General features: G+C 37.4%; 1 protein-coding gene and 1 pseudogene across 4 annotated transcripts in view; both read left to right on the forward strand.

The window, feature by feature from the left end:
• The window catches only part of LOC125860299 (uncharacterized), a 29,815-nt gene that overhangs the window by 3,072 nt on the left and 8,842 nt on the right, over positions 1-17,901 (forward strand). Inside the window, exons 3-11 of one of the 4 annotated variants that reach the window (XM_049540225.1) lie at positions 297-376; positions 749-787; positions 2,237-2,255; positions 8,287-8,340; positions 9,297-9,424; positions 9,500-9,571; positions 11,948-12,033; positions 15,894-16,003; positions 17,554-17,604. In XM_049540225.1, coding sequence (XP_049396182.1) covers positions 297-376; positions 749-787; positions 2,237-2,255; positions 8,287-8,340; positions 9,297-9,424; positions 9,500-9,571; positions 11,948-12,033; positions 15,894-16,003; positions 17,554-17,604 — 639 coding nt within the window. The remainder of the gene's footprint in view (positions 1-296; positions 377-748; positions 788-2,236; positions 2,256-8,286; positions 8,341-9,296; positions 9,425-9,499; positions 9,572-11,947; positions 12,034-15,893; positions 16,004-17,553; positions 17,605-17,901) is intronic. The other 3 variants (XM_049540226.1, XM_049540227.1, XM_049540228.1) reach the window with 3 other exon arrangements.
• LOC125861090 (U6 spliceosomal RNA) lies at positions 30-126 on the forward strand (annotated as a pseudogene).

The following is a 17,901-nucleotide window of genomic DNA, read 5'->3' on the forward strand; positions in this document are numbered from 1 at the left end:
GAACACTCAAGTCAAGTTAGTGCATGTCAGTCCCTTCAGGGACATCCGATAAAATTGAAATGATACAAAGAAGATCAGCATGGCCCTTGCGCGACAAGCACATATCAAGAAATGGTCCGAATTTCTAAAGAAAAAAAAGTTAGTGTGTGTTAGGGTTTTGTGTTATTTGACTTGGTAACTTGAGAGTCAAGCTGGTCCTTTTATCATGAGCCTATTTGGATATGGACATGTATTCTTCCTCTTCAAGTCTGGTGAAATCTACATTTAGTGATAACTATTTATATATGTTTGGACAGCTAAATTGCACCACGGTCATCTTTCACACGCTGATGGCAATGGAGATTGGGTACTAACAATATTTACAGCATTGTCACTTGTAAGTTTTTACTTCTTTAGCTCCCTGATGTTCCCTGTGATTTTTTAACATGGGAAAAGTTAGGCAGTTTCATATCTACATTGTGGGACTACCCTGTCTACCCTAAATGAAGAGCTTTTCTGTCTTAAGGAACTCCTCCATACTTGTTTAATACCAATGTGAAGAATGTGAACTTCCAAAAAACAATTTAATATATCCAGAATCAAGAATTCCAAGATTTCATTAAATTGCTCATTTTAGCTTAAGCTACTTGCTAATGTTAGCTCTTCCCTAGTTGCTTGAACTTGTTTAGATCTACTATATGGATCTATGTTTGTCGCCTTCTTTTGGTTATGATTCGTATATTGATCTAACCATATGCTTTTCTTGCAGATTATTGACGTTCTGGAATTTCTTCCTTCACATATAGCGGTATACCTTTTTTTCTCTTTGATTTCAAAATTACTCTTCAGTATTAGCCAATTGGTTTACTTCTTTAATCTTAAATCTGTGACAAATTGCCTTCAAATCTGCAAACAAACACTCAAAAAAATTTGGGTCATTTAATTACTGCAAGAAGGGCAAAGTTGTGAGGGTATTCAGCAAAACGCCTCAAGGCTTACGTGTGAAGCTTATGCCCTAAGCACCCGATTGTACGCCCTAAACACGCCTAACACCTTATGCCTAATGCCCAAAGCTTTGGGCTTGCCTAAATGAATGATGCTTAATACCTTTTTTTTCATCTATGGAAATAAGAAGATTGAGAGTAACAATAACAAGTCGTAGTGTTGGATTTTTACTATATATTTAAGAACACCGTGAGGATTAATATCACTTATATTTCTTTTAAAAATACATAGATGAATTTACAACTTCACGTGTCATTAGTCTTCATGTTTTATCCTATGTTTCAAAATGATTTTATTTCATTACAATAACATACCCATTGAAATCCCTCACAAGTTGGGTCTCAGGAGGGTAGAGTGTACCCAATCCTTACCACTATCTCTTTGAGGTAAACAAACTGTTTCCGAAAGACCCATGGCTCAAGCAAATCACAACAATAATAAAATTAAAAAGGATAGTGGGGAGAAACATGACAACTAATAGCAAAAGTATTAGTTGTCAAAAAAATAAGCATAAGTATTGCGGTGCCATATATACAAGGTACCATAGCAACAACAAAGTGCAATCACCTAAACACAGTGGACCACATATGATATCAAATACCAAAAGCCAAAGTCTACATAAATACTACAACCCACATGGCCACATGTGCTCTATACTACCACTGCACCAAATACATGAATAAGCTAGTAATAGGACAACTCTTAACTATCTACTAACCTTCTATCGTTATCCGCGACCCCCAAACCCCCTATCGAAGGTCATGTCTTCGATAAGTTGAAGATGTGCCATATCGTGTCTAATCACCTCCCCCAATACTTTTTCGGCCTACCTCTTGCCTTTCCTCGATCCCACTATATCCAATCTTCCACACCTACTCATCGGGGCATCTGGACATCTCTTTTTTCACATGTCCAAACCATCCAAGTCTTAGCGACTAACTTAATTGTCATTATCCTAGTCTCCAAAGAATAAAACAAATGAATTTCAAATATTGGCATCGTTGTAGAACCCAAAATATAAATGGATGGAATGCCCATTTTATCCTAGTCTCCTCATAGAATATCTATTTGAAGTTGAACTTATTCTAGCTTATGGATGATTAATAGTTTTTGTCATCGAATGGGAGTCTCTGCATAATATCTTCTTCATTTGACTGCTTTTGTACAGTTTCTTTGATCAGTTTCTTTTCTTTTTTGCATTTGCTGTGATAAATACCGTCTCATGTTCTGACTTTAGTTGTATTCTTTGCAGGTTGTTTTTGATCATGACGGTAAGAGTTGTTATTGTTCCATTTCTTTCTCTTTGACCACTCTCAGTATGTTGTCATTATGTGTTTAGCTTTTGTGTCCACGCTCTTTGCTTTTCGTACAAATGTCCAACACTTGCAACGTTTTGATAAAGTTTCTTTTATTGCATTGCCATCGTTCTATGCATGTGACTCTTTGATTAGATGGGGCATATGTAATTTTGATATGTGTTTCCTTGCTTTATCTCATTTTTATTATGACGCGATTCCTTCTTGTTACTTCACTTGTTAAATCATTTGGTAGATTTAGAATCATAGTAATTTTTATTTATCAAAAGTAGTATGTTATTCAGAATGTGCAAATGATAGAAACTAAGGTTTTATACAGGATAAAAGCAATAGAAAATACAAAGAGAGACGCAAGTATCTCATATCTCTTGAAACAATAAAAAACACAAAGAGAGACAAGTATCTCGTATCTCTTAGAACAAGAATCTTTTTGCATTTAAAAGATATATTGTATCCTGCCTACACATTACTGGATCTACTATTATATAATAGATAACTAGAACTACTTCATAACTATTTAGGATAAAGACATATAACTTCTAATATGAATAGGTTTATACAATCCTATTAGAATAGGAATAGGTTTATACAATCCTATTAGAATAGGAATAGGAATAGAAATAGAAATAGGAATACTAAATAGTATCCTACTTGGTAAAGGATTGTATTCTAGGGTCTATAAATAGGGTCTCAATGTAATAATGTAGACACAACAACAATTCAATAATATTTTTTTCCTATATTTCTCACAATAACTATTTAGGATAAAGACATATAACTTCTAGTAAGCATAAGGTATTGCCAAATAACTCCTAATAACGGTAAGAAATTGCTCAATCCTCAATCCCCAATGTGTGAAACCTCCAGGAATTTGAGAAGAAATAAATGAATCAGCTGGTCAAGTGTCACGACTCGATTCCTCGAGCCGTGATGGCACCTACTATATCCCACCAGTAGGTAAGCCAACCTGAAACCCAGAACAACTAGTAGTGGGTAAAAGGGCAGAAACTAAACAAGAGTAGGCAAAATTTAAGATAACAATATAAACAGACGGAAGCAAACCAAAACATATATATACAAATAAAGATCCCTCCCAGAACCTGGAAGTCACTAGTACAGAGCTACTAACAAAACGAGTACCAGTCCCAAAAGTGGACCACATAAACTGGACTGTCTCGAAAGGCAAAAGACAAGTCTATATATACAGATGGAGACTGAAATAGTACAAACGCCGTGTGCTCGCCTCCGTTTCTGGATTAGACTGCTCCAAGCTCGATATCAACGCTGACCACTGGTGCTCGGGCCTGCATCACGAAAACAGATGCAAAGCGTAGCATGAGTACCAAAACAAAAGGTACCCAGCAGGCATCATAGGCCGACTGCGCTTGAAAAGTAAAGGCAATATGACAAGAAGGAATAGCACAAATAGGGGCCAAGAACGGAAGTCTAAGTAAACAATGGAATGCACACGAGTGTAGAAAGAACTAACTAAAGTAATATATAAACTAACTACACCTAACTGGACCCCTATAAGCCTAAAAGGTACACTTGTGCACAAGTTTAAATAAAAACCCGAACGGACCCCCATAAGCTCGACGAGTACACAAAATAACTATAACTAAAGAGAATTGTATTTGAGAACTCAAGATCGGAGAACATCGAACCAGACTCTCATCCCCAATTAGTAGAATCTGACAGTACGGAGGCCGGACCTCGAACCGGATGCTCTCCAGAAGTACCCAAGTAACCAATCACAAGTATCAAGTAACTGAGGCAGGACCTCTAATTGGATGCTCTATATAAGTATCCGTGTGATCAAGGCCGAACCTTGAACCGGATGCTCTTCGAAAATACCAATGAGGTCGAGGCCGGAGCTTGGATTCGGATGTCCAACAAAGGTGCCAATATAGCTGCTGAAAGAGTCCCAATCAATCCATAATCATAAATGTCTGTGGAACGCCGTCCACACTTAGCCAATCAAAGTAAGTCCTTGGAACCGAATCGAAAACCAACTTCAAATCGCAGAGCAAAACTCAGTGTCGCCGACGTAACTCGTGAAGCCGTAGTATCGGAGAAATAAGGATAACTATCGTTGGAGCAAGCGTATCACCTAAATAAGGCCCAAACTATCAGACTCAAGTCTGCTACACCAATCTATAGGGATCTAAGACGACCGAGCGACGTCAGGGCAAAACAAAGGCCTATCGGTTCCGAATCATGCATTTCTAAAGCAAGCCCTAGTCAAACCTAAACTAAGGCCCAACATGCTTCAAATAAACAGTAATCAAGCATACAAGTACTCCACATAGAAAAGAGGGTCAATTAATAACACATAGCGTGCTCACAGTTACCCGATAATTCTCGAAATAGGCCAAAAACATGATTTCTAAACACCTATGCATGATTCAATAACTACCCAACCCAAATCCCAACTAATCAACATGCATTTAGATTCTCGAGCTTAATCTAAGAGAGGGAAGCCATAGCCTACTCGTAGGCTGATCACGCGTGCTCCAAACTACTCTGCCGGAGCTTTTCCCTCCCGAACGGCCTCGGATCGCTGCCACGCTGTCAAAAACAGAATCACAATGTCGTTACGGTCGTTTAGACACTAAATTCGTAAGAAATGGAGGCAGACCAATTTCGAAGTGGGACCTGCGCCGGAAATTCCGGAATTAACCCCAAAAATAGGTTCTAAACAGCTCCCCGAACTTGTGTTCCATATTGGAACACAATTCGGGGATCGGAACAGTCCCAGCACGAACATGCAACGAAAAACCCAAAATTACACTAAAAAAAAGAACAACAATGGCAGCTGCTATTTACAAGAAATTACCAGAAAGGAGGGCCCAACTGCTGAAACCAACCACACCACGACGATCCTCACGAAAAACCTCACAATCTAGGCTCTTGAATCACCAAATTCGGACCTAAAATGACCAAGAAATTATCTTCCAAAATTTCCCAAAAATTGAGCTCGAAAATGAACTATGGCAGCAGCTAAAACATAATTCTTACCTCCAACAAAGCTTCAAATACGAATTCCAACCACGCCAATGCGTTCTCCTTGGAAAACCACTGAAGATAGCTCCAAGAATCACCGAAATCGGACCTAAAATGGCTGAGATATCAAGTCTCAAAAATTCCCAAACTCAAGCTCACAAAAAGGGCCGTGACAGCAGGTATTTCACGAAATTTACCTCAAACGGAGACCCCAAATCAGTTTCCGAGCTCACTAACGCGTTCCTTGCGAAAAAACCCACAAGATAGACCTTCGAATCACTGAAATCGGACTTGAAATGAGAGAGTTAAGACCTTTTAAAGTTTTAGAATAAGTGCTGATTTTTTTGCATAAATACACCAGATTTTCAGCATTTTTCGGAAACTAAAAAAAAACACAAACGAGATATGCAGCCATACCAAAATTGATATTCCGGACTCGATGGCGCAGTCGAAATTTTGATACGAGGTCATCTTGACAAAAAGTGGGTCCCACACCCAAAGGCCATTCTAACTAAAATCCACCGAGGGGCTCAGAATGAGTCCGGAGGCCTCGGGAGTCAAACAAAAGGTCGTTCTAGACCAAACTCAAAATTTCGGAACTAATTGCGCCGACGGAATTTTCATTCGGTACATTTTCCAAGAATGTTGACCAAAGTCAACATTAGGCCAAATTTCGAAGGCTAAAACGCCTAATGGTCCAAACTCGCATCGAAGGCCTCGATACTCGTGTCAACCATGCTACTAGCCTAATTTGGCCATTTCGAAGCTTCATTCTAAGGTCGTTAACCTGATATTTTGACTAAAGTCAACTTTTTAAGGTTTAGAAGCAACAAAGCAGGGAAACGGGCCTGAAACCCAAACGAACGACCAGGCAACCGAACAGTCAGTGCCAGCAAGTCATAAATAACTTGGGGTCGCTATAGGAACTCTCTAAACGCCGAAATGAATGCATCAACTCAAAAATGACCTGGAGGGTCATTACAACATCCACTACTAAAAGAACTTTCTTGTCCCGGTTTATGCCACGGAGCGTCAGGGATAGGCTTTGCGATCGGTTCTCCAGGTTGGAGCAGGGCCCTATGACCGTCTCAGAGTATGAGGCGAGGTTCCATGAGTTGTCTCGCCATGCTACCATGATCCTGCCCACATAGTAGGAGAGAGTTCGTTGTTTTGTACGTGGGTTGTGGTACCGTCTAAGGGTCGACACAGAGCATGGTTTCAGCCGGCCGTTCAATTCTTGATGTGGTCGATCATGCTCGATCCATGGAGCATATTCATCGCGAGGCCCAAGGGGGCATCGATAAGAGGGCACGCTACTAGGGCAACTACAACGGGTCCCAGACTAGAGGGAGGGATTCCTATGATAGGCCCCGCCAGAGGTTCCAGCAGGGTCAGTCCAGCAGGCCTGTAAAGGCGGCATTACCTGCTTCTGAGAGAAGCTAGCATCAACAGGGTGGTCCTAGTACGAGCCAGGGTTCAAGGGGATTAGATTCCCTCCCTTCCTACCGCGGTCGGGTTAGTAGAAGGCGTTCAGCTCCGGAATGACCAAATTAGGCTAGAAGTGTGGTTGACTCTAGTCTTGAGGTTTTCAGTGTGAGTTTAAACCATTTTTAGCGTTTTAGCCTTGAAAATTGGCCAGCGGTTGACTTTGGTCAACATTCTTGGAAAATGTGTCCGAATGAAAATTCTAACAGCGCGGTTAGCCCCGGAATGTCGAGTTTGGTCTAGAACTATCTTTCGTTCGACTCCCGAGGCCTCCGAACTCATTCTGAGCCCCTCGGTGGATTTTGGTTAAAAATGGCCTTTGGGTGTGAGACCCACTTTTTGTCAAGATGACCTCATATGGAAATTTCGATTGCGCCATCGAGTCCAGAATATCAATTTTGGTATGGTTGCATATCTTGTTTGAGTGCACGGGGTTCTGAAGGAGTTCGGAGCGCCCTGTCGATGTTTTTAAGTTTCCGAAAAATGCTGAAAATCTGGTGTATTTATGCAGAAAAATCAGCATTTGTTCTAAAACTTTAAAAGGTCTTAACTCTCTCATTTCAAGTCCGATTTAAGTGATTCGAAGGTCCATCGTGTGGGGTTTTTCGCAAGGAATGCGTTGGTGAGCTCGGAAACTGATTTGGGGTCTCCGTTTGAGGTAAATTTCGTGAAATACCTGCTGCCACGCCCCTTTTTGTGAGCTTGATTTTGGGAATTTTTGAGATTTGATATCTCAGCCATTTTAGATCCTATTTCGGTGATTCTTAGGGCTATCTTGAGTGGTTTTTCAAGTCAACTTTTCAAGGTTCAGAAGCTCCAAAACAGGGAAACGGGCCTAAAACCCAAACGAATGACCAGGCGACCGAACAGTCAGTGCCAACAAGTCATAAATGACTTGGGGTCACTATAGGAACGCTCTAAATGCCGAAATGAATGCATTAACTCAAAAATGACCTGGAGGGTCATTACATCAAGTTAGTTAGCTTTGCCTTATCAGTAAGTTATGTTGTTGGATTAGTTAGAAGTAGTTAGCAAGATATGATTCTTTCTCATTTCTATATAAGACATTGTATCATTACAGATTGAATCATCAATTGAATTTACAAGTACACTTTCCTATTGAATTTTATTCTTCATCTTCTATCTTCTCATCCACCATAGCTGAATAACTCGAGCTTCTCCATTAAGCTCCTGTCCAACTCCTAGAAACTCCGGTTCTATCTTGAATCCCCGCCTTTTAGGTAACAATTTCTTTATAGTAACATCGGAATTTCTATTTTGTACAGTTAATCTTTTATTGGTATGCAATTGATGAAATTCAGGTTGATTCTTTTTTTTTTCTTTTTTGATAGTCCTTGGGCACATCGATTTCTTGATACAATTTTTCTAGCAATACCATTGATCTACACAAACATTGATAATTGATTAAAGTTTTTAAGAAATAACTGGGAGTAAGCGAGTTTCTCTTAATAATGCTTGTCAAACCAAATCCTTACAGGATTTTCACTTGGCCATACGTCTCTTTCAACCAAACAAAATTTTGTTGCAAAAGGTATGTTTCACTATTTTTCTTCTTTTGTCCTTTTTCATAAGTGAACTACACTGAGAGCCAAGTTGGAACATTTCTTTGGTACTGATGCAGCTAGAGATTATAGAGAATCGAACAATATCTTATGTATGAGATAACACTTCTTTTATTGAAAATATTAACACTTACTACAAGCCTATTCCAGTGCGACACTGTCCCTAACATAAACTGCAATGGATTTCATTATCCTATCAAAAATACAAACAAACATGTACTGCAATGAAGTATATCAGTTTCTTATGGTATCTTCTTGATGATTACTTCATGCCATTTTAGTATCCTACACCATTATGTCAATTTTTCTTTCTCTTAGATTTGATACCAGCAAATTTGTTTGTTTCACTTTCTTTTGTTTTGAACGGAGAGGGAGGATGTAAACTCTAATTTGGAAGTGGCTTGGTTGAGCACTAACCTTTAACAGTGAGCGTTTGATGTTAGTATATAACTTAAAGTCGTCAAGTTGGTAAAAGTTCTTTCTGGAAACAATAGGATAATCAAGTTTATTTTAGTTCTGAAAATGAAGTTCTACTGAAGATATTCGTTCTCTAGCAGGTTTCTCTTCTGGTTTTGCTAGTTGATGTGATTTTATGTATATGAATTACTTTCTTGCAATATAATAGATAGTGCATGGCTTGTACAGAGAAGAAGATTACATGTGCATTGGCAGTATTATTTGTAATTTTTCTGAAGAAAATGAAAGTAGTAACTGTTGAATAATACATATAGGAGATATTACTTCCAATTCTGCAAATGCGCCTTTAATAAATTAGTGTGTTTTTTTTCGGGATAAAGCCATTAACAAATGACAAACATTGCAGACCACATTGATAATTTAGGTCTTGCGTTTAAGCCAAAATCATTTGAAGTATTATTCTCTTGTCAATAGTTCCATTCTTAATATTCTAGATTAACTTTCATAGGCCTGAATTTTCGTCACAATATGTATCCCTCTTACAAGAGCAATCGTTCTCCAACACCTGATACAATTGTTCAAGGACTTCAATTTTTGAAAGCTTCCCTCAAGGCCATGTCTATCAAGGTGATTGAGGTGAGGTTTGTCGAGCACTGGGTCAAAGATCAATCCTCTAAGCTTGCGAGATGCTAGGTTCATTAGTTTCTTCAGCAGGTGCCAGGTGTTGAAGCAGATGATGTAATTGGAACCTTGGCTGTTAGAAGTGTTGATGCTGGATTCAAGGTAAATGAAGAATCTTTATAAATTGCTAAGCAGGAACAAAATTACCTGACATTAAGAATTTCATACACATTTCTACATTTTCATCTTATGTCAACCCTAACTGTTAGAATCCAAGTTGTTACTTTAACAACAATAAAGAAATAAAAAAACTGCTTAGGCGTACGAAAAGAATTTTGAACCTTCTTAGAATTTCTCTGACTAATTTGCTGAATTAATACTTGGCCTCATCTTACAGTATTTGCATTTTCCTTCAACAAGCTTGTCTTGTCCTTGAAATGTTAGAAAGCAAAAAATTATTTTTTACGAGAAAACTGATGAAATCTGGTGGAAAAGTGAATGGGGATATGGCAGTTGTCTGGGAGTGGAGCAGATGTGGCAACATCACCATTGAAACCCTTCACTTGCAACCCCATCTCCACCATGATGGCTCAGAGTCTCTGTGCACTCGCCCATCCCTAGGCATGTATCGCCAACATAGCATACAAGTACAACAAATTTTACTCTTTCAGGTTATTAGGTTATCCTAACTAATCTTATTATAGAGAAGAAATGTACTTAGTTCTTTGAGATAGAAGTAAAAAATTGTAATGGTGATCAGTGGAGCTCAAAGAAATGTACTTAGTTCTTTGAGATAGAGTAAAAAATTGTAGTGGTGATCACTGGAGCTCTATGGATGGCCAAAAACAAATTTGGAATATACTGAAGAGATGGAGGATTGTCCCAACTTGCGTTTGGTGGACAATTTAATTTGGAAGGAAAAGAATCAAAGATGTTTTGAAGGAAAACGGAGCAATATTCAGAAGATAAAGACAAACTTCCTAGGGCTTTACTATTGTTGGTGTAAGCAAGTAGTGATAGGAGATACTGAAGATGTGTTTAATGTTATTGACTGGTTGTAACAAGAAGATCTTAGGAATGATGTAAGTAAAACTTTTTGTAGGGGGACGACACTTTGATGTAATATACCTATGGATATATAGAAGTAAATGTTACCTTTCTAAAAAAAATAATATATGTAGGGGTAGCAAAATCAAGCCCAACCCGCCCAACCCATTTAAGTTTGGGTAGGTTATTGACCCACCCATTCATTACCTCAACCCATGAAAAATTGGGTTGAAAATGTAACCCGAATTGGCTCATGAGGAATCTTGTCAAAATATTTTTAAAAAACTTTTTTCAATTTGATATGTTATATATAGCCATAATAAAGGAAAAAATAATTTTATTAGGTACTAAAATAGTTTAGAAGAACAAATAAAGCAATTAAGCTTCGTAAAAAATGGGTTGGGTTGGGTCTTGACCCGTTGTATAACCCATCACCTAACCCTTTTTAACCCAAGCAAATTTGGGTTGGGTCTTGACCCGATTGTTGTCTTAACCCATTATGACCCGCCCAAATTTAACGAACCTGCCCAATTGCCACCCCTAAATATATGGGTGTGTTTGGTTTCCTATGGTTGGTCAAAATGTTTGGAAAATATTTTCTCTAGGAAAACAAGTTTCTTAAAAAATGAGGAAAATGACCTCACTAACGGAAGTAAGGAAAACAAGTTGCATAAGTGGCATTCCAAGTTTATTGTCTCCTCCCCACCCACCTAATTCCCCAACTCTCACCCCTTGACAATCCCACCCCCGCCACCCTCGAACCCTCACTCCCCATCCCATCCCACCTCCGTAGTGTTTTGTTAGATAACATATAAATACTCTAGGGATAAGATTTTCTTGTTTACTTACCAAACACTAGAAAATAAGTAAGAAACCCACTTATTTTCCAAAAAAACTTTTTCTAGGAAATCATTTTCCGTAGAAAGCATTTTCCTTCATACCAATCACACATATAATTGTAGCATGAAAAAGGTATGTTAGGTGGCCACTTGGACAGTAGTGACCTTTTGTATCTCTGCTGCATAGCTGGAGAAGAGAGCTGATAGTGCCAATAAAAAGTTATTTCGTATTCAAAGTATTTGTGGGCTAAGAGGTCCTTTCAATAAGTGAATCTGAAAAGCATTCCCCTGTGAATTGATCTTCTTAAAAGCTTTTCGTTTTCCAACATCACTTTGTCTTTAATAATGAAAATTACTGTCATCTGGACATAAATATTGAATTGTAATATGAGTATCCTGTATTTTGTCGTGTCTTCATTTTGAGATCTCAGCGTTGGCATGTCTTCTTTGTTTTCATAATCTCTGCATTGATTTTTTCATTTGTTTATATACCCAAAATTTGGGCTGCAGAATTTCATCAGCTTACGTATAGTCCGTTTCTTATATTTTAGGGATCGATGTGGTCAGTTTTTCTTGCAAACAAGTTGTATCTTAAGAACCCTGACTTATTATCTAGCTGATATATTTGTTGCTTGCTCTATTATTTATACAGGTACGAGTTGTTTCCCCGGATAAAGATTTTTTCCAGATTCTATCTCCATCATTACGCCTTCTACGAATAGCTCCTCGTGGATTTGAGTTAGTTCACTTCCCTTCAGCATGTTGATTAATTTGTGCTGGTTGAGACTTGAATCAGCTCATATTACTTTGCTTCTTGATGAATATCTTAGCACTACATCCTTTTCTTTTACCTTTGGGATTGTATAGGATCAAACTGGTGTAGATGCTGTAGTTAATTACAACTGCTGGAGCTATTATGCTAAATTTGGAGTGTCATGAGATGTATCACGCCATGAACCTTGGGCTGGGTGGACAGACCTGCAATTCCTTCAACTTGCCTGAGTGAACTAGCTCTACATAACATAGGACTTGAAACGTACATAAAGTAGATGAAATAGATTCATAAGATAAAATCATTAAAAGAATTCCATTCATAAATACTTGCTTTAAATTCAAAACTTGTCATAAAAATAAAAAACTGATAAAGTATGTATAACTGAGCACCTAGGCTCGTCTATATATGAATCCTCTAAGCATAATGTGAATAACAACGTTTATCGAGACAAGGCTCTGACATACCCTCAAGCTATCGAAGCTAAATAAATAAAGACTACACCCCAAGATCAAGTGGGGTTCACTAATAGCTGAGTGTGCAGAAACCTAGTGAGTAGCCTTGTCGTCCTGGGTGTTTGAACCTCCATTGTGAAATGCAGTGCTCCCAAGAAAATGGGTGTAAGTACATGTGGAATAATACTCGTATGTAAAATATATTGAAGAAACGTAAGAGCTGCATGAAGGGAAAAAGGACAACCCAAAGCATAGTGAAAAAAATGTGAGGAGAATCAAGGAATACATACATTAGAATAAAATTAACATTGTCATCATTTACATAAAGTATCCCTTTTATAGGAGTTTCTTAAATAACCGACATATCCACCATGTGAGCACATGGAGTCCGATCTCTGCTCGATTGGCTAAGCCATCCCATTACCTTGTTAGGTTAATGAAACATAGATATCATAAGTTAGCATTTAAATCCACATAATACTCATATTGAGGGTAACGTAGAGGAAAATTAACAGTACCACCCTTATCGTACATTGGCATATAGTTTCAAGCAGATGTGTATCCAGGATTTCAAGAAGATGGGTGCACAATCACCTTTAAGATAGATGTTCGGTTTAATTATATAAATTTTTATGATGAGAAAACCTTGATGAACAAACTGTAATTAATACTATTATCATAAGTTTGATTATATAAATTTGTACATTGACAAAAAGTTGATGAGCAAACTATAATTAATACTATTATTACAAAAACCTATCATTCATTTTACAATTTCCCTTAATGAGTCTTCATACTTTGAAAACTATCAGTAAGAGCATTAGTGCTTAGAGTTTTGAATACCTTACATTCTATATACCAAACTAAGAAATCATAAAACAATTCTTCAACAAACACCTAATTCGTTATGAGTAATGATCTTCAAGAGAGTGTTTGAGGAGAATGGTCATGGTTATTAAAATTATTTGGTCCAAAATACTTTATCATTTAGAAAGATAAGATAGAATTCATTAATTTTTTCTCATTTTGTCATTAATATTATTTTTTCTTGAGTGTAAACAATATTGATTAGATATAAAACACATAAATTGAGTACACATCTATTATAAAAATGAAGACAAATTAGTCAACATTATTTCTTATTTATAACATTTTAAGATATGTCCAAAACAAAAATGTGGGAAGTAAAAAATCAGCAAAAGTATAATGTTATATTAGGAGATTTAAGAACCCAAGTCAGAATACAAAGAAAGAAAGGGGAAAATGTATAGAAAGCGGGAGTAACCGAGTGGAAAAAATTTATGTCCCTAGCGATTATGGAATTAAAAATTCAAAAGACTTACCATCACACAGTAACCAAGGTACAAAAGAAAACAATAAAAAGACGGAAGAATGTTATTGTAAAAGTTACACATGGGGAATCAATCTCTTGACTTTCAGGTTGAAGGTGCACTCAGCAACCGCCGAAAGAGGTCACATGAGCCTGGGTTCACATGCCCTTATTTAAGTATTTAACTCGAAACAATACTATTGTTATACCTAGTCTAAGGAAGGGAGCATGGGTTCACATGAACCCACTTCCTCCACGTAAATCCTTCCCTGGTTTCGGCCGCTTGTTGAAGAACTCATGCCTTCTCGGTTAACAATAATCCTCCGAAACTGTTTATGTGATAAAATTTAGCCATAATCATAATTTATACTCATCGTCATGTGTATCATAACATAAAATCATCAAGTTCATACTTTTTGAAGAAAATCATATGATCATTGTTTTATCATTATCATAGTGAAATCAATAACATTCATGGGACATGGATATTGTTAGAATCTAGGGATATCATAAGGAGTTCATGATGTTCATAATGAAATACATGAACTATACATAATATTTCAAAATTCAAACCCTAACTCGTCTCATAGTGGAGAAATTCACGTGATATGAAGAACGCGATGTAGGGAAAACAATAACACTTCCGCATGAAGAGAGTTAGCCTTACATACCTTAATCGCTCCAAATTACTTGAAGGAAAATCTGAACTTTGACGAAGAACATCAAAAACTCTATGTTTAATCCTTTGAGAGGGGTTTTCTTGAAACCCTATGATTTGAGAGATTCTTGTTAACAATCCATATATTAACGATAGAATAGCTTAGAAACACTTAGAATAGACTTAACTTGATGTGGGAGGATAAGGAGAGGAGAGAAATATTGTCCTAGGGTCCAGAGAAACAAAGTGAAATTTCGAAAAAAACTCGCATAGGGTCATAGATATAAGTTGATGACTGGGCCTGGGTTTCGATGTGTTGCTTTCTCCACTGGCAATGGGTGTTGCGTTGCATCGTGCATCACATCGAAATGAGCCATGACGTCCACTACATCCAACTCGGACATGATGGGCGATGTGCTGCATGTCCCATCGCATTGAATACTTTCCGTAACGAGCTCGGATTGACGAATGGTTTGAAGCATTGAAAACTAGACACAAGCATGGCATCTATTATAAGTTTATAAGCATACATCCTTATCAACGCCTCATAACCCATCCAAATTGAACTTTAACTCTCGAGCGCAACCATAATCTCCGTGTTCGGATCAAATTACTCATTTCGAATGGGTCAACTGTTAGGTCGGAAGTACGAGGTGTTACAAGATGCACTTAGAATAGGGTAGGAGATACAACTTTTGCTGAAGTGATTGAGAGCTAATTTACTGCTATACCCAAAATCAACTGTCTATGTACTTCAGAATTTGTTTATGAACAAGTGTCATTCTGACTCTGATCAGTAAAAGGGGCGACATTCCAGTTATTGGATGGACTAAGGATTTGTGGAAGTGGTGAATTTGATTCATGTGTATAAGAAAATTTAATAATGTGCCCATATTTTGATGTTTCTCACACTATAACTGTCGAGGGAACTTTTCATGAAATCAGTGTTCTGAAGTTGATAGGATGGATTCTGAATCCCCAGATTTCCTTAAAAAGGGGATCGGGAAATTAATGAACCAATATATCATATCATGGAAGTACACCATGAATTTTGATGATTGATTGAGATAGGTGAATCCTGGACTAGCTTTGTGTATTATAAAGTTGAGGCAGCATTATGTAGGGATAACCACAATGTTTAGTTCCGTTATCTTCAAGGATAAGGTATAGTTATTGCTACAGATAATCTTTTCCTCCTCTGCCATAAGTTTTGCTATGATTTTGATGTTGTTTGCTGTTTCATTATGGATAATTCTGAGTCCCATCTCCTTCACTTAGAAGATACATGGTAATTGGGGTATCACGAAATTGTTTATTTTTCAGTCTTCTGACATGTGTCTGAAATATTTACCAAGTCCCTTCTTGCTTCTGGCCTTTTGGCAGGATGGTCTCATTTGGAATGGAGGAGTTTGCTGGAAAATATGGAGGACTGCAACCTTCTCAGTTTGTTGATTTGACCTCACTTATGGGTGATAAATCTGATAACATACCAGGTTCATTTGTGCTTCCTTATATAATCTTTTCATTAGATTGAAAGGTAGTCAGAAGATGCACTATATCTGGAGATGCATTGCTATCTTTTATTAAGTTACCAGTAAAGTCAAGCTCACAGATCACCAAGTATATACAAGATAGATAGACATATAACACACTATGTAAATCATAGTTTAGCATTAGCTTTTCTAATTTTAGCTAACTCCAATTTTGAACACTATGTAATTAGATTTATTTTCCTGTCTGATTAAATCAGTAAAATAAGTCATTAGGCTCTGCCTATCGAATATTATTTTTTTAAAATAAAGGTAGATTGCCGGACTTCTCTTTGTTTTCAATTAAACTCACTCAGTCCCTCCAACTTCTGAACGGCATTACCCAGAAGTATTCTGTCAAGTGCTGTCAAGAAAGTATAACATTGCGCCAGAAGCCTTTATGCCTTGAGCAAAAGAAAAGCATTAGCAAAATATGTTAGCACCCTTTTAGTCTACCAATAGTTTACACAGGGAAAATTAAATCAGAAAGTAGATTACTTTAGCAGCTATTCATTATGTTTTCCTGTTTTCTCTGTTGCAGTTATAAGCAGTAAGGACAATTTATCTATTATTTGTGTTTTCCTATTTCTTTGTAGCAGTTATTAGCAGTAAGGAGGTTTTTCCTCCACTTTCTCATTTCAGTGGCAGTAGGAAGTTATTTCCTTGTTATTAGGTGGGTGGTTAAACCACCAATGTTGTATTTAGAGTTGTTGTAACTCAATGGAAAGATAAGCAGAAAATACTCCAGTTTTTGAGTACTTCAACTCGAGATTGCAGGTTCTCTTTTAACGATCCAGCACCATAAGTCATAGAAAGAAAACATCAGATTTCATCTTACAACGTCCCATAGTCCATAACAGGGGACCGCGACAAAATACTTAGGTCCTTCTTTATTGGAGGTCTGAGTGACTGACTTGAAAGCATTGCTGGCCTATTTAAGCATTCTGAAGGTTAAAGTTCAATAACGACTGATGCAATGACGAGACAGAAAAGCTGTGAGTTCTAAAAAATGGAAATGGCTTGAGAAATTTTACCTATTTTACTCGGACTCTTCAAAAGTGTCAATGGGTGCATGCCGTATTCTCCAAAAGTAGTGTATTTTTGGAGAACCGACACGAGTGCGGCATCGAAAGTGAAGAGTCCACCCAACTTAGAATTTTACTGGGAAGTTCATGGCACCTCCATTCTCATCGTAAAAGTCCAAATGAAGAGGAGAAAAGGATGTCATATCGATATCTCATTACTTCGGAATGGTGTTGTATAGATCACTTATAAAAAATGGTGCTGCTAGTTACATGTGCGCTGCCTACAGACAGATTCTGGTATTTTTCCAATATATCAAGTCACAATAGATAAGTCTGTCTCACTGGACTTATAGGAAGTAGTTTATTAGTAGATACAAATCAGCTTCAGCTTAATGGTAGTACTCCATTGGAATCTTTCATTTTATAAAACTCAATTTTCAAAAGATCTGGCACTATATACCTTCTTCTTTTTTTTCATTTCTTTTGCAGGAGTTCACGGGATTGGAGATGTACATGCAATTCAACTTATTGCAAAATTTGGTATGTTAATTGTTGTTAGTAATATACTCTGGGGAACCTTAATTTTGACGGGCTGTTACAAGTTAGAACTGCTTCCCCTGCTTTAGAAGGATAAATCCTTTCCATAATCCTCCTTTCCTGCATGTTACTGCTGCACTTATAATTGTTCGCAAATGTAGTGAACGTGAAAATGCTTATAATCCGGAGTATGCCTACTTCTAATTCTGATTCTCAGTGCCTATAGGTTGCTTAGTTTCTAGACAAATTATTAGTGTGATGCAACAGACTGGCATGCAAAATATTCGAGTTTTTGGCCAA

Source organism: Solanum stenotomum, chromosome 3 (genome assembly GCF_019186545.1).
Source record: "Solanum stenotomum isolate F172 chromosome 3, ASM1918654v1, whole genome shotgun sequence".
NCBI classification, from domain to species: domain Eukaryota; kingdom Viridiplantae; phylum Streptophyta; class Magnoliopsida; order Solanales; family Solanaceae; genus Solanum; species Solanum stenotomum.